Source organism: Catharus ustulatus, chromosome 40, assembly GCF_009819885.2.
Source record: "Catharus ustulatus isolate bCatUst1 chromosome 40, bCatUst1.pri.v2, whole genome shotgun sequence".
NCBI lineage: Eukaryota > Metazoa > Chordata > Aves > Passeriformes > Turdidae > Catharus > Catharus ustulatus.
In genome coordinates, this window is record NC_046260.1 from 123,966 (window position 1) to 150,753 (window position 26,788).

A 26,788-nucleotide genomic window follows, 5' to 3' on the forward strand; every position below is an offset into this window, starting at 1 on the left:
GCGCCTCAAAATCGCCCAAAATCCCAGAAATTCACCCCAAATCCCCCCCGAAATTCACAAAATCTCAAATTTCCCTCCAGGTCCTGCCCCAGGCCGCGATTTTAGGGGTTTCCACCCCCCCAAATCGTCCCCAATTCCTCTTTAAAACCCCTAAAAGTTCCCAATTTGCCCCCCAAAAATTCCCAAATTCTCCCCACAAAAATTCCCAAATTCTCCCCCCCAAAATTCCCAAATTCTCCCAAATCCACTTTAAACTCCCCCAAAAATTCCCTAAAACCGCCCCCAAACCCCCCAAAATTCCCCCCAAATCCCCAAAAACCACCCCAGAGTGACCCCAGGACCCCTCAGATGACCCCAAATGACCCCAGGACCCCCTGAAATGACGGAGTGACCCCTGAGTGACCCCAAATGACCCCAAAGTGACGTCGAGTGACCCCTGAGTGACCCCAAGTGACCCAAAATGACCCCAAACACCCCAAAAATGACAATTCCAGACCGGAACGACTCCGAACGTTTTTATTGGTTGGGAGGGGAAAATGGGGCGGGGCCAGCCTGGGGTCAAAGGTCAAGGATTGGAGAGGGGAGGAAGAGGTCAAGGGGTGGTGACCACTGGGGATGACCCAAAGGTGACCTCGAGGTGATCAGGGGTCACTTGAGGGGGTCAGGGGTCACTCTGGGATGGTCATAAGTGACCAGTGGTCACTCTGGAGAGGTCAGGGGTCACTTAGGGGGGGTCAGGGGTCACAGGGGAGGTCAGGGGTCACTCTGGGGTGATCAGTGGTCACTCGGGGTGGGGCAGGGGTCACTTAGGGGGTGGTCAGGGGTGGCAGGAAATGACCAGTGGTCACTTTGGGGTGACCTGGAGTGGTCAGTGGTCACTCTGGGGTGGCCATAAGTGACCAGTGGTCACTCTGGGGTGGCTTTGGGGTGGTCAGTGGTCACTCTGGGGTGGCCAGGGGTCACTCTGGGGTGGCCATAAATGACCAGTGGTCACTCTGGGGTGGCCATTGATTACCATGAGGTGGCCACAAGTGACCACAGGTGGCCACTGACCACCAAAGGATGGACATAAGAGTGACCACAGGTGGTCAGTGGCCACTACAGGTGGTCAATGGTCACCACAGGGTGGACATGGAGTGACCACAAGTGGTCAGTGGTCACTATGAGTGGTCATTAGTCACTACAGGGTGGACATAGAGTGACCACAGGTGGCCATTGGTCATCATGAGGTGGCCACAGATGACCACAGGTGGTCACTGGTCACAATGGGGTAGACATAGAATGACCATGGGTGGTCATTGGTCACTAAGGGATGGACATGAAGTGACCACAGGTGGTCAGTGGTCACCATGGGGTAGTCATTGGTCATCATGGGGTGGCCAGAGGTGGTCAGTGGTCACCAAGGGATGGACATGGAGTGACCACAGTTGGTCATTGGTCACTACAGGTGAACATACAGTGACCACAGGTGATCACGGGTCACTATAGGTGGTCAGTGGTCACCAAGAGATGGACATAGAGCGACCACAAGTGGTCAGTGGTCACTATGAGTGGTCATTGGTCACTACAAGGTGGGCACAGAATGACCACAGGTGGTCATTGGTCACTATAGGTGGTCATTGGTCACCATGGGATGGTCACTGATGACCAAGGGATGGAAATAGAGTGACCACAGGTGGTCAGTGGTCACCATGGGATGGACATAGAGTGATCACGGGTGGTCATTGGTCACTACAGGTGGACATAGAGTGACAACAGATGGTCAGTGGTCACTATAGGTGGTCAGTGTCCATCATGGAGTGGTCACTGATGACCAACGGATGGATGTAGAATGACCACAGGTGGTCAGTGGTCACCAAGGGATGGACACAGAGTGACCACAGGTGGTCACAGGTCACTGTAGGTGGTCATTGGTCACTATAGGTGGTCAGTGGTCACCATGGGATGGGCATAGAGTGACCACAGGTGATCAGTGGTCATTATAGGTGGTCATTGGTCACCACGGCACATAGAGTGACCACAGGTAGTCACTGGTCACTAAAGAATGGACATAGAGTGACCACAGGTGGTCACTGGTCACTACAGGTGGTCACTGGTCACCAAGGGATGGACATAGAGTGACCACAAGTGGTCATTGGTCACCACAGCATGGACATAGAGTGACCACAGGTGGTCACTGGTCACTACAGGTGGTCACTGGTCACCAAGGGATGGACATAGAGTGACCACAAGTGGTCATTGGTCACCACAGCATGGACATAGACTGACCACCTGTGGTCACTGCCCACCACTGGCCATCAACACACGCTCAGAGACGCCCCCAAGTGACCAATGGCCACCATAAATGACCACACCCAACCACCCCAACACCAACGACCGCCACGACCGAGCCCGGATGACCACGAGTGACCGCGGACGATGACCACGAGTGACCAGCAGGTGACCGAGGCCCTCAGCTGATGTAGACGCGGTGGAAGTCGTGCGCGCCGAAGGCCGCGTTGCACTTGGGGCACTTGCGCTGCCGCGTGTCGTAGCGGCTCTTGACGCACTCGAAGCAGAAGACGTGGAAGCACTTGGTCAGCACTGCGTCCTTCTTGCGCGCGTTGCAGCACGGGCACGTCAGGCGGGCCTGCCCGGGGGGACCGAGCGGAGTTAGGGGTCAGCAGGGGTCATTAGGGGTCAGCAGGCAACGTTAGAGGTCGTTAAACAGTCAACAATGGTCATTAAAGGTCAATTGAAATCATTAAAGGTCATTAAAGGTCAATAATGGTCATTAAAGGTCAACTGAGGTCATTAAAGGTCATTAAAGGTCAACAATGGTCGTTGATAGTCAATCAAAGTCATTAAAGGTCATTAAAGGTCAACAATGGTCATTAATGGTCAATCAAAGTCATTAAAGATCATTAAGTGTCAACAATGGTCATTAATGGTCAACTGAAGTCATTAAAGGGTCAACAATGGTCATTAATGGTCAACTGAAGTCATTAAAGGGTCAACAATGGTCATTAATGGTCAACTGAAGTCATTAAAGGGTCAACAATGGTCATTAAAGGTCAGCTAATGTCATTAAAAGTCATTAAAAGCCAACAATGGTCATTAATGGTCAATCGACGCCATTAAAGGGTCAACAAACGTCATTAAAGGTCAACTGAGGTCACTGAAGATCATTAAAGGTCAACAACGGTTGTTAATGGTCAACCGAAGTCATTAAAGGTCATTGAAGGTCAACAATGCTCATTAATGGTCAAGTAAAGTCATTAAAGGTCAATAACGGTCATTAAAAATCATTAAAAGTCAGCTGAGGTCATTAAAGGTCACTAAAGGCGAACAAAGGTCATTAATGGTCATTAAAGGTCAACTGAAGTCATTAAACGCCATTAAAAGTCAATATTGGTTGTTAAAGGTCAATTAAACTCATTAAAGATCATTAAAGTCAACAACAGTCATTAAAGCTCAGTTGAGGTCATTAAAGGTCGTTAAAGATCAACCATGACCATTAATGGTCATTAATGGTCAACTGAAGTCATTAAAGGTCATTAAAGATCAACCATGATCATTAATGGTCATTAAAGGTCAACTGAAGTCATTAAAGTTCATTAAAGGTCAATAATGGTCATTAAAGGTCAACTAAGGTCATTAAAGGTCATTAAAGGTCAACAATGGTCATTAACGGTCTATCAAAGTCATTAAAGGGTCAATAATAGTCATTAAAAGTCAACTGAAGTAATTAAAGGTCATTAAAAGTCAACAATGGTCGTTAATGGTCAACTGAACTCATTAAAAGTCATTAAAGGACAACAAGGATCATTAAAGATCAACTAAAGTCATTAAAGGTCAACTGAGGTCATCGAAGGTCATTAAAGGTCAACAATGGTCATTAATGGTCAACTGAACTCATTAAAGGTCATTAAAGGTCAACAAAGATCATTAAAGGTCAGCCGAAGTCATTAAAGCTCAATAATGGTCATTAAAGGTCAGTTAAAGTCATTAAAGATCATTAAAGCTCAACAAAAGTAATTGATCGTAAACTAAGGTCATTGAAGGTCATTAAAGGTCAACAATGGTCATTAAAGGTCAACTAAACTCATTAAAGGTCATTGAAGGGTCAACAAGGGCCATTAAAGGTCAACTGAGATCATTAAAGGTCAATAAAGTTTAACAATGGTCATTAATGGTCAACCAAAGTCATTAAAGTTCATTAAAGGTCAACAAAGATCATTAAAGGTCAACTGAAGTCATTGAAGGTCATTAAAGGTCAACAATGGTCACTAAAGGTCAACTGAAGTCATTAAAGTTCAATAATGGTCATTAAAGGTCAGCTGAGGTCATTAAAGGTCGTTAAAGGTCAAAAATGATCATTAATGATCATTAATGGTCAACTGAAGTCATTAAAGGGTCAACAACGGTCATTAAAGGTCAACTGAAGTAAATAAAGGTCATTAAAAGTCAACAGTGGTCGTTAATGGTCAACTGAACTCATTAAAGGTCATTAAAGGTCAACAAAAGTCATTAAAGGTCAGCTGAAGTCATTAAAGATCGTTAAAGGTCAACTGAGATCATTGAAGATCAATAATGGTCACTAAAGGTCAGCTGAGATCATTAAAGGTCGTTAAAGGTCAAAAATGATCGTTAATGGTCATTAATGGTCAACTGAAGTCATTAAAGGGTCAACAAAGGTCATTAAAAGTCAACTGAAGTAATTAAAGGTCATTAAAGTCAACAATGGTCATTAATGGTCAACTGAACTCATTAAAGGTCACTAAAGGTCAACTGAGACCATTAAAGATCAACTGAGATCATTAAAGGTCAACTGAGATCATTAAGAGTCATTAAAGGTCAACAAGGGTTGTTAACGAGCAATTAAAATCATTAAAGGTCATTAAAGGTCAACAACGGTCATTAAGGTTCCGGAAAGTCCCGAAGCCCCGTCCCAGGTCCTGGAAGGTCCCACAAGGATCTGGAATGCCCCAGAAGGTTCTGGAAACCCCACCCAATTTTCTGGAAGGTCCCAGAAGCTCCACCCCAGGTCCTGGAAGCTCCCAAAAGGATCTGGAAGGCCCCACAAGGTCCTGGAAGATCCTAAAAGAACCCAGAAGGTCCCAGAAGCCCTGCCCCAGATCCTGGAAGGTCCCGGAAGGCCCCAGAAAGTCCTGGAAGGCCCCAGAAGGTTCTGGAAGGTCCTGGAAGCCCCGCCCCAGGTTCTGGAAGATTCTAAAAGGATCTGAAAGGTCCTGGAAGGCCCCAGAAAGTCCTGGAAGGTCCTGGAAAGTTCCAAAAGGACCCAGAAGTCTTGCCCCAGGTCCTGGAAGGTCCTGGAAAGTGCCAGAAGGATCTGGAAAGTTCTGGAAGGTCCCACAAGCCCCATCCTAGATCCCAGAAGGTGCCAGAAGCTCCAGCCCAGGTCCTGGAAGGTCCCAAAAGGATCTGGAAGGTTCTGCAAGGTTCTGGAAGGCCCCAGAAAATCCCAGAAGGTCCCAAAAGGACCCAGAAGGTTCCAGAAGGACCCAGAACATCCAGGAAGCCCCGCCCCAGGTCCTGGAAGGTCTCAAAAGGACCCAGAAGGTCCCAGAAGATCCTGGAAGGTTCCAGAAGCCCCGCCCTAGATCCAGGAGATCCTGGAAGACCCCAGAAGGTCTCAAAAGGATCTGGAAGGCCCCAGAAGGTCCTGGAAGATCCCAAAACAACCCAGAAGGTCCCAGAATGTCCCAGAAGCCCCCGGAAGGTTCCAGAAGGTCCCGGAAGCCCCGCCCCAGGTCCTGGAAGGTTCCAAAAGGCCCTGGAAGGTCCCAAAAGAACCCAGGAGGTTCTGGAAGGTCCCGGAAGCCACACCCTAGATCCCAGGAGGTCCTGGAAGGTCCCATAACTACTTGAAAAATCCTGGAAGGTTCCAGAAGGATCTGGAAAGTCCCAAAAGGTTCTGGAAGAACCTGGAAGCCCTACCCCAAATCCCAGAAGGTCCTGGAAGGTTCTGGAATGCCCCAGAAGGTTCCAGAAGGTCCCAGAAGGTTCTGGAAGGCCCCAGAAGGTTCCAGAAGGTCCTGGAAGGTTCTGGAAGGCCCCAGAAGCTCCCCCCAGGTCCTGGCAGGTTCTGAAAGGCCCCAGAAGGTCCCAGAAGGACCTGGAAGCCCCACCCCAGATCCCAGAAGGTCCCGGAAGGTTCTGGAAGGCCCCAGAAGGTTCCAGAAGGTCCCAGAAGATTCTGGAAGGCCCCAGAAGGTTCCAGAAGGCCCCAGAAGGTTCTGGAAGGTCCTGGAAGGTTCCCCAGGTCCTGGCAGGTGCGTGGAGCTCACCCTGTACTCCTTGATCTCCTCCTGCAGGATCTGGTCGGCGTCGGCGTAAACCTCGACCTTGCGCTGCTTCTCCAGCTTCCGGCGCAGCCGCGACAGCTCCTCCTGTGCCGGGAAACGCCGGGAACCAGGTGGAAAATAATCACAGAAAATTCACAAAATAATCACAAAAATATTCCCATAAACAAGCACAAAATATTCCCAATATATTCCTAAAAAATTCCCAAAAATTCCACAAAAATTCCCAAGAATTCTGAAAAAATTCCCGAAAATATTTCCAAAAATATTCCCAAAAACATTCCCAAAAACAGTCAGAAAATATTCACAAAACATTCACAAAACATTCACAAAATAGCCACAAAATAGTAAAAAATATTCACAAAATAGTCACAAAACAGTCACAAAATAGTCACAAAAAATTCCCCAAAATTCCCCAAAGTTCTGAAAAAATTCCCAAAAAATATTCCCAAAAATATTCCCAAAACCACTGACAAAATATTCGTAAAACGTTCACAAAACAGTCACAAAATATTCACAAAATACTCACAAAAAGTCACAAAAAAATTCACAAAATGTTCACAAAATACTCCCAAAAAATTCCCCAGAGTTCCAAAAACAGTCAAAAAAGAGTCACAAAAAACCACAAAACAGTCACAAAATATTCACAAAATAGTCACAAAAACAATCACAAAACATTCAAAAAATATTCACAAAAACTTCCCAAAAATATTCCCAAAAATTCCTGAAAATTCCCAAAATATTCCCATAATATTGCTGAAAAAAGACACAAAAATATTCACAAAATATTTCCAAAAATTGCCAAAATGTATCTAAAAATTCCAGAAAATTCAGAAAAAATTCCCAAAAGCAGTCACAAAATAGTCACAAAAAACTCCCAAAATACTCTTAAAAACTCCCAAAAATTGAGAAAAAATTCCCAAGGATTGTGAAAAAATTCCCAAAAATATTTCCAAAAATAGTCACAAAATATTCCCAAAACGTTCCCAAAAATTCCCAAGAACAGTCACGAAATATTCACAAAACAGTCACAAAATAGTAAAAAATATTCACAAAATATTCACAAAAAATTTCCCACATTTCTGAAAATAGTCACAAAATATTCACAAAATATTCACGAAAAATTCACAAAAATCTCACAAAATATTCACAAAATATTCACAAAAATTCTGAAAAAACTCCCAAAAATGTTGCCAAAAATATTCCTAAAATATGCCCAAAAAATTCCCAAAAATTCCAAAAAATTCTGAAAAAATTCCAAAAAATATTCCCAAAAAATTCCCCAAAAATTCCCAAAAAATTCCCAAAAATATTGCTAAAAATTCCCAAAAAATTCCCTGGAGTTCCAAAAAAATCCCCTAAAAAATCTCCTTAAAATAAAAAAAAAAAAAAAAATCCAAAAAACTCCCAAAATATTCTCCAAAAAGTTCCCCCAAAATTCCCAAAATATCTGAAAAAATTCTCAAAAAATTCAAAAAAGTTCAGAAAAAATCCCCCAAAAAATCTCCTAACAATTCCCAAAAAATTCCCTAAAATTTCTCTAAAATCCTCCAAGAAATAAAAAAAAATTTTAAAAAATTAAAAAAAATTCATAAAAACTTATTTTAAAATTCTCCCCAAAATTCCCCAAAACTTCCCCAAAATTTCTGAAAAATATTCCCTAAAATTGCCAAAAATTACCCCCAAAGATCCCCAAAAATTCTGAAAAAATTCCCCAAGATTCTGGAAAAATCCACTAAAAAATCTCTTTACAAACCCCAAAAAATGCACAAAAAATTCCCCAAAATCCCCCTAAAATAACTCAAAAAAAAAAAAAAGGAAAAATTCTGAAAAAATTCCCTCCAAAATTTCCCAAAAATTATGAAAAAATTCCAAAAAAATTTCCCAGAATTCTGGAGAAACCCTTTAAAAAATTTCTTTACAATTCAAAAAAAATCACCCAAAAATTCCCAAAAATATCGCCAGAAAATTTTGTAATATTCACAAAAAACTTTCCAAAAAATTAAGTTAAAATTTGGAAAAATCCTCAAAAAGTCCCTGAAAAATTCCTCAAAAACTCTCAACTGATCGCATAAAATTTTTTAAAAATCCCCCCAAAATTCCCCAAAATGTCCCAAAATTGTCCCTAAATCCAGGTCTCACCTGGGCGCGTTTGAGGCTCAGCGACTCCTTGTCCTTGGCTGCTCGGTTCTCGGCCGCGCACACCTGGAGCTCTCGGAGCCGCGCCTGCACGTGCTCACCTTGGGCACGTAAATCCTCGGCCAGCTGGGCGGCTTCTACGGCCTGGGGAGACACACCTGGGTCAGGTGAGCACACCTGGGGGCACCTGAGATACACCTGGGGGCAACTGAGATACACCTGGGGTACCTGGGATACACCTGAGTACACCTGGGATACACCTGGGCACACCTGGGCACACCTGGGCACACCTGGGCACACCTGGGATACACCTGGGCACACCTGGATACACCTGGGTTACCTGAGATACACCTGAGCACACCTGGGATACACCTGGGCACACCTGGGGGCACCTGGGCACACCTGAGCACACCTGGGCACACCTGAGTACACCTGAGCTCACCTGGGCACACCTGAGCTCACCTGGGCACACCTGAGCACACCTGGGCACAGGTAAGATGTGCTGGTGCCCATCAATGCTCACCTGGGTACACCCATCCCTCACCTGTGTCCCTTGGGACACACCTGAGTCACACTGGAGTTCATCAGGGCACACCTGTGTCACCTGTGTGTCACCTGTGTCACCTGTGTCACCTGTCCCCCACCTGTTTGATCTCACCTGTCTCATCTGTGTCTCACTTGTCTCACCTGTCTGGTCTCACCTGTCCCATCTCCTCTGCCTGCTCTCACCTGATTTCACCTGTCCCATCTCTCACCTGTGCCTCATCTGTCGCACCTTACCTGTCCCTGATCTCACCTGTCTCTCACCTGTCTGATCTCACCTGCCTGATCTCACCTGTCTCACCTGTATCTCACCTGTCTCACCTGTCTCACCTGTGTCTCACCTGTCTCACCTGTCCCCTCTCACCTGTCTGATCTCACCTGTCTCTCTCACCTGTGCTGTCTCACCTGTCCCCTCTCACCTTTCTCTTGTGCAGCTCCAGCGCCTGCGTTCTCAGGCTCAGCTCCTGTCTCACCTGTCCCTCACCTGTCCCCTCTCACCTGTCTGATCTCACCTGTCCCCTCTCACCTGTCTCACCTGTATCTCACCTGTCTCCTCTCACCTTTCTCTTGTGCAGCTCCAGCGCCTGCATTCTCAGGCTCAGCTCCTGTCTCACCTGTCTGATCTCACCTGTCCCTCTCACCTGTCCTGTCTCACCTGTCCCCTCTCACCTGTCTCTCACCTGTCCCCTCTCTCACCTTTCTCTTGTGCAGCTCCAGCGCCTGCGTTCTCAGGCTCAGCTCCTGTCTCACCTGTCTGATCTCACCTGTCTCACCTGTCCCTCACCTGTCCCATCTCACCTGTCCCATCTCACCTGTCCCCTCTCACCTGTCCTGTCTCACCTGTCTCTCACCTGTCCTCCCTCTCACCTTTCTCTTGTGCAGCTCCAGCGCCTGCGTTCTCAGGCTCAGCTCCTGTCTCACCTGTCCCCTCTCACCTGTCTGATCTCACCTGTCTCTCACCTGTCTCACCTGTCCCACCTGTCCCCTCTCACCTTTCTCTTGTGCAGCTCCAGCGCCTGCGTTCTCAGGCTCAGCTCCTGTCTCACCTGTCCCTGATCTCACCTGTCTCACCTGTCTGATCTCACCTGTCTCACCTGTCCCTCACCTGTATCTCACCTGTCTCACCTGTCTGATCTCACCTGTCTCACCTGTCCCCTCTCACCTGTCCCCTCTCACCTGTCCCCTCTCACCTGTCCCCTCTCTCACCTTTCTCTTGTGCAGCTCCAGCACCTGCGTTCTCAGGCTCAGCTCCTGTCTCACCTGTCTCACCTGTCCCTCACCTGTCCCATCTCACCTGTCCCCTCTCACCTGTGTCTCACCTGTCTCACCTGTCCCCTCTCACCTGTCCCATCTCACCTGTCCCATCTCACCTGTCCCATCTCACCTGTCTCTCACCTGTGTCACCTGTCCCCTCTCTCACCTTTCTCTTGTGCAGCTCCAGCGCCTGCGTTCTCAGGCTCAGCTCCTGTCTCACCTGTCTGATCTCACCTGTCCCCTCTCACCTGTCCCTCACCTGTCTCTCACCTGTATCTCACCTGTCCCATCTCACCTGTCCCCTCTCACCTGTCCCATCTCACCTGTCCCCTCTCACCTGTCCCCTCTCACCTGTCCCCTCTCACCTGTCCCTCACCTGTCCCCTCTCACCTGTCCCATCTCACCTGTCCCCTCTCACCTGTCCCCTCTCACCTGTCCCTCACCTGTCCCCTCTCACCTGTCCCCTCTCACCTGTCCCCTCTCACCTTTCTCTTGTGCAGCTCCAGCGCCTGCGTTCTCAGGCTCAGCTCCTTCTCCACGGCGCCCAGGGCGCTCTGCAGCCCCCGCTCCTTCTCCTCCAGCTTCTGCACCACCTGCAGCTGCGCCTCCACCTGAAACCATCATCAATTAATTCATTATTAATTAATTACTAATTAATTATTAGCAATTTTCCCTCATTAATGGGCAAAATAATGGTGGTTTTAGCTCATTATTAGCCATTATTAGGGATAATTAGGGGTTAATTGATGTTCTTGATGCTCTGCACCACCTGCAGCTGCGCCTCCACCTGAAATCATCATCAATTAATCAATTAATTATTCATTATTAATTAATTATTAACAAATCTCCCTCATTAATGGGTAAAATAATGGCGTTTTTAGCCTATTATTAGCCAATTATTACGGATTTTTAGGGACTAATTGATCATTTCGAGGTCCTGCACCACCTGCAGCTGCGCCTCCACCTGAAACCATCATCAATTAATTCATTATTAATTAGTTATTAATTAATTATTAGTAAATTTTCCTCATTAACAGGTAAAATAATGGTGTTTTTAGTTCATTATTAGCCATTATTAGGGATTATTAGGGGTTAATTGATGTTCTTGATGCTCTGCTCCACCTGCAGCTGCGCCTCCACCTGAAACCATCATCAATTAATTCATTATAATTAATTATTAATTAGTTATTAGCAAAGTTCCCTCATTAATGGGCAAAATAATGGTGTTTTTAGCTCATTATTAGCCATTATTAGGGATTATTAGGGGTTAATTGGTGTTCTTGATGTTCTGCTCCACCTGCAGCTGCGCCTCCACCTGCACAGGTAGTTCATTCATTAATGACTAATTAACAATTAATTAATAATTAATAAAATCCCCTCATTAATGACTATTAAATGCTCATTAATAATAATAATTAATTAATGGCCTTTTCTGGGGCCTGACCTGCGCCTTGAGGGCCAGCACCTGCTGGGCCAGCTCATCACAGAGCTAATAATGGCCATTAGTGATTAATAACTACGTACTAATAGTTATTAAAAAACTAATAAACCCTATTAGTATCTATTAAATCTTCATTAATAACTATTAATAATTAATTAATGAACTTTTTGGGATCTAAGCTGTGCCTTGAGGGCCAGCACCTGCTCGGCCAGTTCATCACAGAGCTAATAATGGCTATTAATTATTAATAATTAAGTGTTAGTAGTTATTAAAAAGCTAATAAGCCCTATTAATACTTACTAAATCTTCATTAATAATTATTAATAATTAATTAACAGCCTGACCTGTGCCTTGAGGGCCAGCACCTGCTTGGCCAGCTCATCACAGAGTTAATAACAGTTATTAGTGATTAATAACTAAATATTAGCAGCTATTAAGCAACTAATAAACTCTATTAATAGCTATTAAACCCTAATTAATAATTATTATTAATTAATTAATGGCTTTTTTTGGGGTCTGACCTGTGCCTTGAGGGCCAGCTCCTGCTCGGCCAGTTCATCACAGAGCTAAAAATGGCTATTAATTATTAATAATCAAACATTATTAGTTATTAAACAACAAATAAACCCTATTAATACCAATTAAATCTTCATTAATAATTATTAATAACTAATTAACAGCCTGACCTGTGCCTTGACGACCAGCACCTGCTCGGCCAGCTCATCACAGAACTAATAATGCTATTAATGATTAATAATTAAGTATTAACACCTATTAAAGAACTAATAAACCCTATTACTACCTATTAAATCTTCATTAATAATTATTAATAATTAATTAGTGAGCTTTTAGGGGCCTGACCTGTGCCTTGAGGGCCAGCACCTGCTCGGCCAGCTCGTCACAGAGCTAAAAATGACTATTAATGATTAATAATTAAGCATTGTTATTATAGAACTAATAAATAGTATTAATATCAATTAAATCCTCATTAATAATTATTAATAATTAATTAATGGCCTGACCTGTGCCTTGAGGGCCAGCACCTGCTCGGCCAGTTCATCACAGAGTCAATAATGACTATTAATGATTAATAATCACCTATTAACAGCTATTAAACAACTAATAAATCCTATTAACACCTACTAAACCCTCAACTAATAATAACAATTATTAATTAATTAATAATTAATTAATGACCTTTTTGGAGTCTGACCTGTGCCTTGAGGGCCAGCACCTGCAGGGCCAGTTCATCACAGAGCTAATAATGGCCATTAATGATTAATAATTGAGTATTAACACCTATTAAACAACTAATAAATCCTATTAATACCTATTAAATCTTTACTAATAATTAATAATAATCAATTAACGGCCTGACCTGTGCCTTGAGGGCCAGCACCTGCTCGGCCAGCTCGTCCTTCTCCTCGCGCAGCAGCTTGTGGATCTGGTTGGCCTTGATGCGCTCCGACATCAGTTTGAAGTTGGCGTCGTCCTTCTCGCGCAGCTGCTGCAGCAGCCGCAGGTTCTGCTCCTGCATGTCCTCGAAGGCCTGGCCCGTCACGTCCATCTCCGACAGCAGCGCCTCCTCCTCCTGCGGGTGAGGAAAACATGGCCGTCGGCGTGGGGGGGGACAAGATGGCCGCCGACGTGAGGGGGGACAAGATGGCCGCTGGCATGAGGCGGGGGCAAGATGGCTGTCGTCATGGGGTGGAACAAGATGGCCGCCGACGTGAGGAGGGGCAAGATGGCCACCGATGTGAGGAGGGGCAAGATGGCCACCAGCATGAGGGGGGAAAAATGGCTGCCAGAAGGGGTGGAACAAGATGGCTGTCGGAAGCAGTGGTATAAGATGGTCGCTGTCATGAGGGGGGAAGATGGTTGCCAGATGGGGGTGGGACAAGATGGCCGCCATCATGAGTGGGGGACAAGATGGATGTCAAGGAATGGGGTAAGATGGCTGCCGGAAGGGGTTGGACAAGATGGCTGCCGGCATGAGGGGGGGCAAGATGGCTGTCGTCATGGGGGGGGCAAGATGGTCGGCGTCATGAGGGGGACAAGATGGCTGCCGTCATGGGGGGGACAAGATGGTTGTTGGCATGGGGGGGGCAAGATGGCTGCCAGAAGGGGTGGAACAAGATGGCCACCGACGTGAGGAGGGGCAAGATGGCCACCAGCATGAGGGGGGAAAAATGGCTGCCAAAAGGGGTGGGACAAGATGGCCACCAGAAGGGGTGGGACAAGATGGCTGTTGGAAGTAGAGGTATAAGATGGTCGCTGTCATGAAGGGGGAAGATGGTTGCCAGATGGGGGTGGGACAAGATGGCCGCTGTCATGAGTGGGGGACAAGATGGATGTCAAGGAATGGGGTAAGATGGCTGCCGGAAGGGGTTGGACAAGATGGCTGCCGGTATGAGGGGGACAAGATGGCTGCCGGTACGAGGGGGACAAGATGGCCACCGTCATGAGGGGGGGCAAGATGGTCGGCGTCATGGGGGGGACAAGATGGCTGCCGTCATGGGGGGGACAAGATGGTTGCCAGAAGGGGTGGAACAAGATGGCCGCCGACGTGAGGAGGGGCAAGATGGCCACCAGCATGAGGGGGGAAAAATGGCTGCCAGAAGGGGTGGGACAAGATGGCTGTTGGAAGTAGAGGTATAAGATGGTCGCTGTCATGAGGGGGGAAGATGGTTGCATGATGGGGTGGGACAAGATGGCTGCCGTCATGAGTGGGGGACAAGATGGATGTCAAGGAATGGGCCAAGATGGCTGCTGTTACGAGGGGGGCAAAATGGGTGCTGGAAGGGGTCAGGTAAGATGGTTGCCCAAAGGGGCGGGGCAAGATGGCCGCTGTCATGAGGGAAACAAGATGGCTGTCAGAAGGGGTGGGACAAGATGGCCGCTGTCATGAGGGAAACAAGATGGCTGTCAGAAGGGGTGGGACAAGATGGCCGCTGTCATGAGGGGAACAAGATGGCTGTCAGAAGGGGTGGGACAAGATGGTTGCTGTCATGAAGGGGGCAAGATGGCTGCCATAATGAGGGGGACAAGATGGCTGCTGAAATGGTGGGACAACATGGCCGCCAAAAAGGGTGGAGGAAGATGGTGGTCATGAGGGAGACAGGATGGGCGCTGGAATGGGTGGGACAAGATGGTCGCCATCATGAGGGGGAGAAGATGGCTGTCAAGGAATGAGGCAAGATGGCTGCCGGAACGGGTGGAACAAGATGGCGGCCGGAAGAGGTGGGACAAGATGGCCACCATCATGAGGGGGGCAAGATGGCTGCTGGAAGGGGTGGGACAAGATGGTTGCCGTAACAAGGGGGGTAAGATGGGCGCCGTCATGAGGGGGGCAAGATGGGCGATGGAAGGGGTGGGACAAGATGGCCGCAGGAAGCAGCGGGCCAAGATGGCTGTCAAGGAATGGGGCAAGATGGCTTCCAGAAAGGGTGGGACAAGATGGCCACCGTCACGAGGGGAACAAGATGGCCGACATCATGAGGGACAAGATAGTTGCCAGAAAGGGTGGGACAAGATGGCTGCTGAAAGGAGTGGGACAAGATGGTTGCTGTTATGAGGGGGGCAAGATGGCCGCTGGAAGGGGTCAGGCAAGATGGTTGTCAGAAGGGGTGGGACAAGATGGTCGCTGTCATGAGGGGGACAAGATGGCCACCATTATGGGGGGAGACAAGACGGCTGCTGGAAGGAGGGGGACAAAATGTCCACCAGAAGGAGTGTGGCAAGATGTCTGCTGGAAGGGGTGGGACAAGATGGTTGCCAGAAAGGGTGGAGTAAGATGGTCGCCATCATGAGGGGGGACAAGATGGCTGTCAAGGAATGGAGTAAGATGGTCGCTGGAAGGGGTGGGACAAGATGGTCGCCAGAACAGGTTGGGCAAGATGGCTGATGGAAGGGGCGGGACAAAATGGCCACCAGAAGGGGTGTGGCAAGATGGCTGTCGGAAGGAGTGGGAGAAGATAGTTGTCGTCATGAGGGGGACAAGATGGCCGCCAGAAGGGGTGGGACAAGATGGCCGCTGTCATGAGAGGGCAAGATGGTTGTCAAGGAATAGGGCAAGATGGCCGCCAGAAGGGGCGGGACAAAATGGCTGCCATCTGGGAATGAGGCAAGATGGGAAGTGATAGCGTAACCCGTAGTGACAAGATGGTGGGGGCAGGTGTCCCTCACCTCTGTCACCTGTCCCAGGTGTGTCCCAGGTGTGTCCCAGGTGTGCCCAGGTGTCCCCAGGTGTCCCCTCACCTGTCCCAGGTGTCCCCTCACCTGTTTGGTGGCCGCCAGCCGTCTCTGCAGGTGCTCTGTGTCCCTCACCTGTCCCAGGTGTGTCCCAGGTGTGTCCCCAGGTGTCCCCAGGTGTCCCCAGGTGTGTCCCAGGTGTCCCCTCACCTGTCCCAGGTGTGTCCCAGGTGTGTCCCAGGTGTCCCCAGGTGTCCCCAGGTGTCCCCAGGTGTCCCCTCACCTGCTTGGTGGCCGCCAGCCGTCTCTGCAGGTGCTCTGTGTCCCTCACCTGTCCCAGGTGTCCCCAGGTGTCCCCAGGTGTGTCCCCAGGTGTCCCCTCACCTGTCCCAGCTGTGTCCCAGGTGTGCCCCAGGTGTCCCCAGGTGTGTCCTAGGTGTCCCCAGGTGTGTCCCAGGTGTGTCCCCAGGTGTCCCCAGGTGTGTCCCAGGTGTCCCCAGGTGTCCCCTCACCTGTTTGGTGGCCGCCAGCCGTCTCTGCAGGTGCTCTGTGTCCCTCACCTGTCCCAGGTGTGTCCCAGGTGTGTCCCAGGTGTGTCCCAGGTGTGTCCCAGGTGTCCCCAGGTGTCCCCAGGTGTGTCCCAGGTGTGTCCCAGGTGTCCCCTCACCTGTCCCAGGTGTGCCCAGGTGTCCCCAGGTGTCCCCAGGTGTGTCCCAGGTGTCCCCAGGTGTGTCCCCTCACCTGTCCCAGGTGTCCCAGGTGTCCCCAGGTGTCCCCTCACCTGTTTTGTCGCCGCCAGCCGTCTCTGCAGGTGCTCGATCTGCTCCTCGCTCATCCGCAGCCGCCTCAGCGCCTCCTCGTCCGCCAGCTTCTTGGACTCGCGGCGCTCGCGCTCCTCCAGCTCCCGCCAGCGCACCCGCAGCTCCTCCAGCTCAGTAATTAATCATTAATTATTAATTAGTCATTAATTATTCATTAATGAACTCAATAACCAACAATAATTAATGGGAAGAATCAATGATGGAGTAGTTTTGGCTCTGGTGGCGTTTGCGCTCCTCCAGCTCCCACCAGCACACCCGCAGCTCCTCCAGCTCATTAATTACACCAGTAATTAATTATTAATGAATTATTAATTAACTCATTAATCAATAATAGTTAATGGGAAGTGCTAATGACCAGGCGTAGTTTTCATTCTGGCAGAACTCACGCTCTTCCAGCTCCTGCCAGCGCACCCGCAGCTCCTCAAGCTCACTAATTGATCATTAATTAATCACTAATTAATCACTAATTAATCATTAATTAATCATTAATAACTAATTAACTCATTCAACTATAGTTAATAGGGTCAATGACCAGGAGCAGTTTTGGCTCTGGTACCACTCGCGCTCCTGCAGCTCCCGCCAGCGCACGCGCAGCTCCTCCAGCTCCGCAATTAATATTAATTAATTACTAATTAATTATTAATGATTAATTAACTCATTAATCAATGATAGTTAACGGGAAGGGTTAATGACCAAGAGCAGTTTTGGTTCTGGTGGTACTCACTCTCCTCCAGCTCCCGCCAGCGCACCCTCAGCTCCTCCAGCTTGTTAATTAGCCACTAATTAGTCATTAATTAGTCACTAATTAGTCATTAATTAGTCATTAATTCATTAATGATAGTTAATGAGAAGGGTTAATGAGCAGGAACAGTTGTGGTTCTGTCGGCGCTCGCGCTCCTCCAGGTCCCGCCAGTGCACACGCAGCTCCTCCAGCTCATTAATTAACCATTAATTATTAATTAGTCATTAATTAGTCATTAATTAGTCATTAATTAGTTCATTAATCAATAAAAGTTAACAGGAAGGGTCAATGACCAGGAGCAGTTTTGGTTCTGGCGGCGCTTGCGTTCCTCCAGTTCGGTAATTAGCATTAATTATTAATTATTAGTCATTAATTAGCCACTAATTAGCTCATTAATCAATGAAATGCAATGGGAAGGGCCAATGATGCAGTAGTTTTGGCTCTCGTGGAGCTCGGTAATTAACCAGTAATTATTAATTAGTTCCTAATTAACTCAGCTCCTCCAGCTAATCAATTAACCATTAATTAGTCACTAATTAGCCATTAATAAGTCATTAATTAACTCATTAATCAATAAAATTAAACAGGCAGCGTTAATGACCAGGAGCAGTTACAGCACCGCTCGCGCTTCCCCACAGCTCCTCCAGCTCATTAATTAACCATTAATTAGTCCCCAATTAGTCATTTATTAGTCATTAATTAGTCATTAATTTTTCACTAGAAGTTAATGACAATAATTAATCCTCCTATTACTCCCATTTTTATCCTCCTAACGAGCCCTAATAACTAATTAACAGCTAATTAACAGCTCATTAACACCTGCAGTGAAGTAGAACAGCTCTGTGGCATTAATTACTAATTAATTAGCGTTAATTAGCGTTAATTAGCGTTAATTACCTCGGCCTTGCTCTTCCTCTCGGCCGCCATCAGCGTCACCTTGTCCCGCTGCTCCTTGGGCGCCGATTTGTACATGTCCAGCAGCAGCTTCATCTCCTTCTGGTTCTCCTGGGCTTTCCTGGGGTTAATTAACGTCTAATTAGCATCTCATTTGCATATTTAAAGTGGTCACACCCATTTTTAGGCCCCAAACTTTTTTTTCCCACCAAAATCGCCACAAAATTTGGCCCAAAATTCCCTAAAAATTCATCCCCAAAATTCTAGCGTCTTCAGTTTCTCCTGTGCTTTATTAGAGTAATTAACGCCTAATTAACATCTCATTTGCATACTTAAAATGGTCACACCTATTTTTAGGCCCCAAACTTTTTTTTTCCCGCCAAAATCGCCAGAAAATTTGGCTCAAAATTCCCTAAAAATTCATCCCCAAAATTCTAGCTTCTTCAGTTTCTCCTGTGCTTTATTAGAGTAATTAACGCCTAATTAACATCTCATTTGCATATATAAAATTGTCACACCCATTTTTAGGCCCCAAACTTTTTTTTCCTGCCAAAATCGCCACAAAATTTGGCCCCAAATTCCCTAAAAAATCACTCCCAAAATTTCTTCTGACTCTCCTGTGCCTTCCTGGGGTTAATTAATGCTTAATTAATATCTCATTTGCATACTCAAGATTGCCACGCCCCTTTTTGGGCCTCAAACACTGTTTTTGGGGGCTTAATTCCCGCAAAATTCGTTTCTGAAATGTCCAAAAACTCCTTAGTACCTCCCTCAAGACCCCTCTCCATCCTCATTTGCATCTCATTTGCATAACCACCCCCTCCCTTCACATCAAATCCCCAAAAATGACCCAAAATCCCCCCAAAATCTCCTTGGGACCCCTCCCCCCAACCCCTCATTATCATAAACTCCCCTTATTAGCATCTAATTTGCATAAATTCACCTTAAACCCCCCCCCCAAAAGTACCCAAAATTCCCCCAAAATTGCCCCCAAATTCCCCCAAATCTCCTTGGGACCCTTCCTCCACCCCTCATTAGCATAACCACCCCCTCATTAACATCTCATTTGCATAAATCCTGATTAAAACTAAAAAAAAAAATCCTCAAAAGCTCCCTAAAACAACCCGAAATCTCCCCACAGCTCTTCGGTGCCTTCCCTTCGCTGCTCATTTGCATAACCACACCCTAATTAGCATCTCATTTGCATAAATCTACCTCAAACTCCAAAAAATCCCCAAAATCTCCCTAAAATGAGCCAAAACCTCTCAAAATCCCCTGAAAACCGTCTTACAATTCCTCCCCACATCTCATATACATATCCACCCCCTCATTAGCATCTCATTTGCATAACATACTTTTTTAACACCAAAAAAATTACTCAAAATCTCCCTATAATCTCCCTAAATCCCCCCGAAACCTGCTTGGGACCCCTCCCCCACCCCTAATTTGCATCTCATTAGCATACCCACCCCCTCATTAGCATCTCATTAGCATAACTCACTTGAGCTCCGCCCTCAGCTGTTTCAGCACCTCCGAGTCTTTCTTCTTCCCCTCCTCTGGCCCCGCCCCCTTGGGCCGCTCCCGCCCCTCGCCCCTCCCCCCGGGTGGGCGGGGCCTGGGAGGGGGCGGGGCCGGGGGCGGCTCCTTGGGGTGTGGGCGGGGCTGGGGGGCGGGGCTTGGGGCGGGGGCGGGGCCAGGCTCCTCCTCTTCCTCCTTCAGCGCCGGGGGCGGGGCTTGGGCTTTGGGGAGGGGCGTGTCCTGCGAGGGGGCGGGGCCGGAAGTGGCCACGCCCTCTTTGTCATCGGTTGTGGGCGGGGCTGGGGTGGGGGGCGGGGTTTCCTCGGGGGGAGGGGTGGAGCTGGAGGAGGGGGCGGGGCCTGAGGAGGAGGAGGAGGGGGGAGGGGGCGGGGGAGGGGCGGGGCTGGGTGGGGGAGGGGCGCCGCTGGCCTGGAGGCGGAGCTGGGGAGAGAAAGGGGCGGGGTCAGAGGGACACGAACATTTAAAGGGGCCACGCACATTTAATTGCGATTCTCTTAAACCACACCCACTCTTAAAGGGACCAGGTTCCAGTTTTTTGAGGTCATGCCCATTTAAGCCACACCCAGTCTTAAAGGGACCAGGTCCTATTTTAGAGGCCACGCCCATTTTGGCCACACCCACTCTTAAAGGGACCTGGTCCTAATTAGAGGCCATGCCCGTTTAAGCCACACCCACTCTTAAAGGGACCGGGTTCCTTTTTTAGAGGCCACACCCCTTTAAGCCACACCCACTCTTCAAGGAACCAGGTTCCCTTTTTTTGGAGGCCATGCCTCTTTAAGCCACACCCACTCCTAAAGGGATCCGGTTCCTTTTTTAAGGCCACGCCCCCTTAAGCCACACCCACTCTTAAAGGGACCTGGTCCCAATTAGCAACCATGACCATTTAAGCCACACCCACTCTTCAAGGAACCAAGTCCATTTTTAGAGGCCACGCCCCTTTAAGTCACATCCACTCTTCAAGGAACCAGATTCCCTTTTTTTGGAGGCCACGCCCATTTAAGCCACACCCACTCTTAAAGGGACTTGGTTCCACTTTTTGTAGCCACACCCATTTAAGCCACACCCACTCTTAAAGGGGTCAGGTTCCATTTTTAGAGACAACATCCATTTAAGCCACACCCACTCTTAAAGGAACCAAGTCCAATCTTAGAGGCCACACCCCTTTAAACCACACCCACTCTTAAAGGGACCTTTTCCCCTTTTAAGAGACCACAACCCTTTAAGACACAACCACTCTTAAAGTGGCCACACCCCATTTTTAGATTGGCCCAGCCCCTTTCAGTGACCACACCCTCTCTTAAAGGGACCATGACTCATTTTAGGAAAGGTTACATCCCTTTAAGACACATTAAGTCACTATTATAGGTGTGCCCAGGTGTCCCCAGGTGTATCCCAGGTGTGCCCCAGGTGTGCCCAGGTGTGTCCCAGGTGTCCCCAGGTGTGCCCCAGGTGTGTCCCAGTTGTCCCCAGGTGTCCCCAGGTGTCCCCAGGTGTCCCCAGGTGTCCCCAGGTATCCCCAGGTGTCCCCAGGTGTGTCCCAGGTGTGCCCAGGTGTCCCCAGGTATCCCCAGGTGTCCCCAGGTGTCCCCAGGTGTGTCCCCAGGTGTCCCCAGGTGTCCCCAGGTGTCCCCAGGCGCGCTCACCTTGCCGATCTCGGCCTGCACCTCGCGCAGTTTGCGCTTGTAGCGCTGCACGTCCCCCTTGAGCTGGTGGTTGTGGTTCTGCAGGGAACTGATCAGGTGACGCATCTCGCGGTTAATGGGGCCTGGGGACACGTGGGGACAGGGGGGGACAGGTGAGACAGGTGAGACACAGGTGACACTCAGGTGAGACACAGGTGACACAGGTGACACACAGGTGACACAGGTGACACACAGGTGACACTCAGGTGACACAGGTGACACTCAGGTGACACACAGGTGACACAGGTGACACAGGTGACACAGAGGTGACACAGGTAACACACAGGTGACACAGGTGACACACAGGTGACACAGTGACACACAGGTGAGACACAGGTGAGACACAGGTGAGACACAGGTGAGACACAGGTGACACAGGTGACACACAGGTGACACACAGGTGACACAGGTAACACACAGGTGACACAGGTGACACACAGGTGACACAGTGACACACAGGTGAGACACAGGTGAGACACAGGTGAGACACAGGTGACACACAGGTGACACACAGGTGACACAGGTGAGACAGGTGACACACAGGTGACACACAGGTGACACACAAGTGACACACAGGTAACACACAGGTGACACAGGTGACACAGGTGACACAGGTGACACACAGGTGACACACAGGTGACACAGGTGTCCCAGTGCCCTCACCCGCCTGCTCGTTGGCCGCCAGGTTCTGCTCGAACTCGATGCGCAGCATCTCGTACTCCTTGCGCACCTGGGCCAGCGTGTCCTCCAGCTGGATCACCTCGGTGCGCAGCCGCTTCTGCACCCCCAGCTCGTCGCTCTGACGGCAAAAACAAAACTTGGGGAGTTTGGGAAATTTTGAGAAAATTCTTTTAGATTTTTCTGGGAATTTTTTGGGATTTTTCTGGGAATTTTTGGGGATTTTTCTGGGAATTTTTGGGGATTTTTCTGGGAATTTTTGGGGATTTTTCTGGGAATTTTTTTAGATTTTTCTGGGAATTTTTTGGGGATTTTTCTGGGAATTTTTGGGATTTTTCTGGGAATTTTTGGGATTTTTCTGGGAATTTTTGGGGATTTTTCTGGGAATTTTTGGGATTTTTCTGGGAATTTTTTGGGATTTTTCTGGGAATTTTTGGGGATTTTTCTGGGAATTTTTGGGGATTTTTCTGGGAATTTTTGGGGATTTTTCTGGGAATTTTTTGGGATTTTTCTGGGAATTTTTTGGGATTTTTCTGGGAATTTTTTGGGATTTTTCTGGGAATTTTTGGGGATTTTTCTGGGAATTTTTGGGGATTTTTCTGGGAATTTTTTGGGATTTTTCTGGGAATTTTTTGGGGATTTTTCTGGGAATTTTTGGGATTTTTCTGGGAATTTTTTGGGGGTTTTTCTGGGAATTTTTGGGGATTTTTCTGGGAATTTTTCGGGATTTTTCTGGGAATTTTTTGGGATTTTTCTGGAAATTTTTGGGATTTTTCTGGGAATTTTTGGGGATTTTTCTGGGAATTTTTGGGGATTTTTCTGGGAATTTTTGGGGATTTTTCTGGGAATTTTTGGGGATTTTTCTGGGAATTTTTGGGGATTTTTCTGGGAATTTTTGGGATTTTTCTGGGAATTTTTCGGGATTTTTCTGGAAATTTTTTGGGATTTTTCTGGGAATTTTTGGGGATTTTTCTGGGAATTTTTGGGGATTTTTCGGGGAATTTTTGGGGATTTTTCTTGGAATTTTTGGGGATTTTTCTGGGAATTTTTGGGGATTTTTCTGGGAATTTTTTGGGGATTTTTCTGGGGATTTTTTGGGATTTTTCTGGGATTTTTGGGGATTTTTCTGGGAATTTTTTGGGATTTTTCTGGGAATTTTTGGGGATTTTTCTGGGAATTTTTTGGGATTTTTCTGGGATTTTTTGGGATTTTTCTTGGAATTTTTGGGGATTTTTCTGGGAATTTTTGGGGATTTTTCTGGGAATTTTTTGGGGATTTTTCTGGGGATTTTTGGGGATTTTTCTGGAAATTTTTGGGGATTTTTCTGGGAATTTTTGGGGATTTTTCTGGGAATTTTTTGGGATTTTTCTGGGAATTTTTGGGGATTTTTCTTGGAATTTTTGGGGATTTTTCTGGGGATTTTTTGGGATTTTTCTGGGAATTTTTTGGGATTTTTCTGGGAATTTTTGGGGATTTTTCTGGGAATTTTTGGGGATTTTTCTGGGAATTTTTGGGGATTTTTCTGGGAATTTTTGGGGATTTTTCTGGGAATTTTTGGGGATTTTTCTGGGAATTTTTGGGGATTTTTCTGGGGATTTTTTGGGATTTTTCTGGAAATTTTTGGGATTTTTCTGGAAATTCTTGGGATTTTTCTGGAAATTCTTGGGATTTTTTAAAAATTTTTTTGGGATTTTTTCAAAATTTTTTCAAAATTTTTTTGGAATTTTTTTGGAATTTTTAATTTTTTTTCCTGATTTTTAAACGATTTTTCTGGGATTGGGGGAATTACGGCACTGGCGGCCATTTTGGGTGAGGGATTATGGGATTTACGGCACTGGCGGCCATTTTGGATGAGGGATTATTGGGATTTACGGCACTGGCGGCCATATTGAGTGAGGGATTATTGGATTTATGGCACTGGTGGGATTTATAGCACTGGCCGCCACTTTGAGTGAGGAATTATGGGATTTATGGCACTGGTGGCCATTTTGGATGAGGGATTACGGGATTTATGGCACTGGTGGCCATTTTTTAACGAGGGATTATTGGATTTATGGCACTGGTGGCCATTTTGAATGAGGGAGTATGGGATTTATGGCACTGGTGGCCATTTTGGATGAGGGAGTATGGGATTTATGGCACCGGTGGCCATTTTGAATGAGGGATTATGGGATTTATGGTACTGGCGGCCATCTTGGGTGAGTGACTATGGGATTTATGGCACTGGCGGCCATACTGGGTGAGGGATTATGGGATTTATGGCACTGGTGGCCATTCTGGGTGAGGCATTATGGGATTTATTGCACTTGCGGCCATATTGGGTGAGGAATTATGGGATTTATGGCACTGGTGGCCATATTGGGTGAGGAATTATGGGATTTATGGCACAGCAGCCATCTTGTGTGAGGAATTATGGGATTTATGGCACCAGCGGCCATTTTGGGTGAGAGACTATGGGATTTATGGCACTGGTGGCCATTTTGGATGTGGAATTATGGGATTTATGGCACTGGTGGCCATATTGGGTGAGGAATTATGGGATTTATGGCACCGGTGGCCATTTTGGATGAGGAATTATGGGATTTATGGCACTGTTGGCCATTTTGAATGAGGGAGTATGGGATTTATATGACAACAGCCATCTTGGATGAGGAATTGGGGGATTTATGGCACTGGCGGTCATATTGGGTGAGAGATTACAGGATTTATGGCACTGGTGGCCATTTTGAATGAAAGATTATGGGATTTATGGTACTGGTGGCCATCTTGGATGACGAATTGTGGGATTTATGGCACTGGCAACCATCTCGAATCAGAATTATCTTGACATTAATGTCCCCAGACGTCCCTAAAACTCTTGGGGACAGCTGGGGACACCTGTGCCCACTTCCATGAGCTCATGTGGTGCAGGCGGCCATTTTGAATGAGGAATTATGGGATTTTTGTACCAGCAGCCATTTTGGATTTGAATACTTGGTACAGTAACGTCCCCAAACCTCCTCAGTGACCCCTTGAGGACACCTGGGGACACCTGTGCTCACCTCCATGTGCTCGATGTGGTGCAGGCGGCCATTCTGAATGAGGAATTATGGGATTTATGGCACTGGTGGCCATCTCGGATGAGGAATTATGGGATTTTTGTGCCGGTGGCCATCTTGGATTTGAATTCTTGGTACAGTAACGTCCCCAAAACTCCTCAGTGAACCCTTGGGGACACCTGGGGCCAGATGTGCTCACCTCCATGGGCTCGATGTGGCGCAGGCGGCCATTTTGAATGAGGAATTATGGGATTTTTATGCTGGTAACCATCTTGGATTTGAATTCTTGGTACAGTAATGTCCCCAAAACTCCTCAGTGACCCCCTGGGGACACCTGGGCCCAGGTGTGCTCACCTCCATGTGCTCGATGTGGCGCAGGCGGCCATTTTGAATGAGGAATTATGGGATTTTTATGCCGGCAGCCATCTTGGATTTGAATTCTTGGTACAGTAACATCCCCAAACATCCCCAAAACTCCTCAGTGACCCCCTGGGGACACCTGGGGACACCTGTGCTCACCTCCATGTGCTCGATGTGGCGCAGGTGGCTGTTCTTGGTGGCCAGCAGCAGCGCCCGGGCCTCGTCCAGCTGCGTCTTCACCTGCAGGCTCTCGTGGTAGAGCAGCGAGAACTGGGACTGCAGCACCTTGTACTCCAGAGCCTCCTTCACCGCCTCCTCGGGCAGAGAGCGCAGCGCCACCTGTGCAGGGAGACACCTGGGTGACACCTGAGTGACACCTGGGACTGCAGCACCTTGTACTCCAGGGCCTCCTTCACCGCCTCCTCGGGCAGAGAGCGCAGCGCCACCTGCACGGGGCGGGGACACACCTGGGTGACACCTGGGACACACCTCAGTGACACCTGTGTGAAACCTGTGTGACCTACAGCACACCTGAGTGACAACAGAGCCACCTACGCAGGGAGACACCGGGGTGACACCTGGGACACACCTGGGTGACACCTGTGTGACCTACAGCACACCTGAGTGACACCTGAGTGACACCTGGGACTGCAGCACCTTGTACTCCAGGGCCTCCTTCACCGCCTCCTCGGGCAGCGAGCGCAGCGCCACCTGTGCGGGGAGACACCGGGGTGACACCTGGGACACACCTCAGTGACACCTGAGTGACACTGAGTGACACCTGTGTGAGCTACAGCACACCTGAGTGACACCTGAGTGACACCTGAGTGACACCTGGGTGACACCTGGGACACACCTGAGTGACACCTGTGTGAAACCTGAGTGACACTGAGTGACAACAGAGCCACCTGCACAGGGACACACCTGGGTGACACCTGGGACACGCCTGGGTGACACCTGTGTGACACCTGAGTGACAACAGATCCACCTGGGCAGGGGAGAGACACCTGTGTGACACCTGAGTGACACCTGTGTGACCTACAGGACACCTGAGTGACACCTGTGTGATCTACAGCACACCTGAGTGACAACAGAGCCACCTGCGCAGGGGAGAGACACATGGGTGACACCTGAGTGAGGTACAGCACACCTGAGTGACAC

General features: G+C 47.9%; 1 protein-coding gene across 1 annotated transcript in view; it reads right to left on the minus strand.

Annotated features, from left to right (window-relative positions):
• Positions 1-1,557: 1,557 nt before the first annotated feature.
• RNF40 (ring finger protein 40) overlaps positions 1,558-26,788 on the minus strand; it is a 54,408-nt gene continuing 29,177 nt past the window's right edge. The window contains exons 10-21 of the mRNA XM_033084516.1: positions 25,787-25,966; positions 22,215-22,350; positions 21,513-21,634; positions 20,233-20,289; positions 19,832-19,974; positions 18,334-18,451; positions 16,655-16,804; positions 13,061-13,273; positions 10,727-10,852; positions 8,448-8,588; positions 6,291-6,392; positions 1,558-2,629 (exon numbers count right to left, since the gene is read on the minus strand). Of these exons, the coding sequence (XP_032940407.1) occupies positions 2,453-2,629; positions 6,291-6,392; positions 8,448-8,588; positions 10,727-10,852; positions 13,061-13,273; positions 16,655-16,804; positions 18,334-18,451; positions 19,832-19,974; positions 20,233-20,289; positions 21,513-21,634; positions 22,215-22,350; positions 25,787-25,966 (1,665 nt within the window). The 3' untranslated portion in view covers positions 1,558-2,452. The remainder of the gene's footprint in view (positions 2,630-6,290; positions 6,393-8,447; positions 8,589-10,726; positions 10,853-13,060; positions 13,274-16,654; positions 16,805-18,333; positions 18,452-19,831; positions 19,975-20,232; positions 20,290-21,512; positions 21,635-22,214; positions 22,351-25,786; positions 25,967-26,788) is intronic.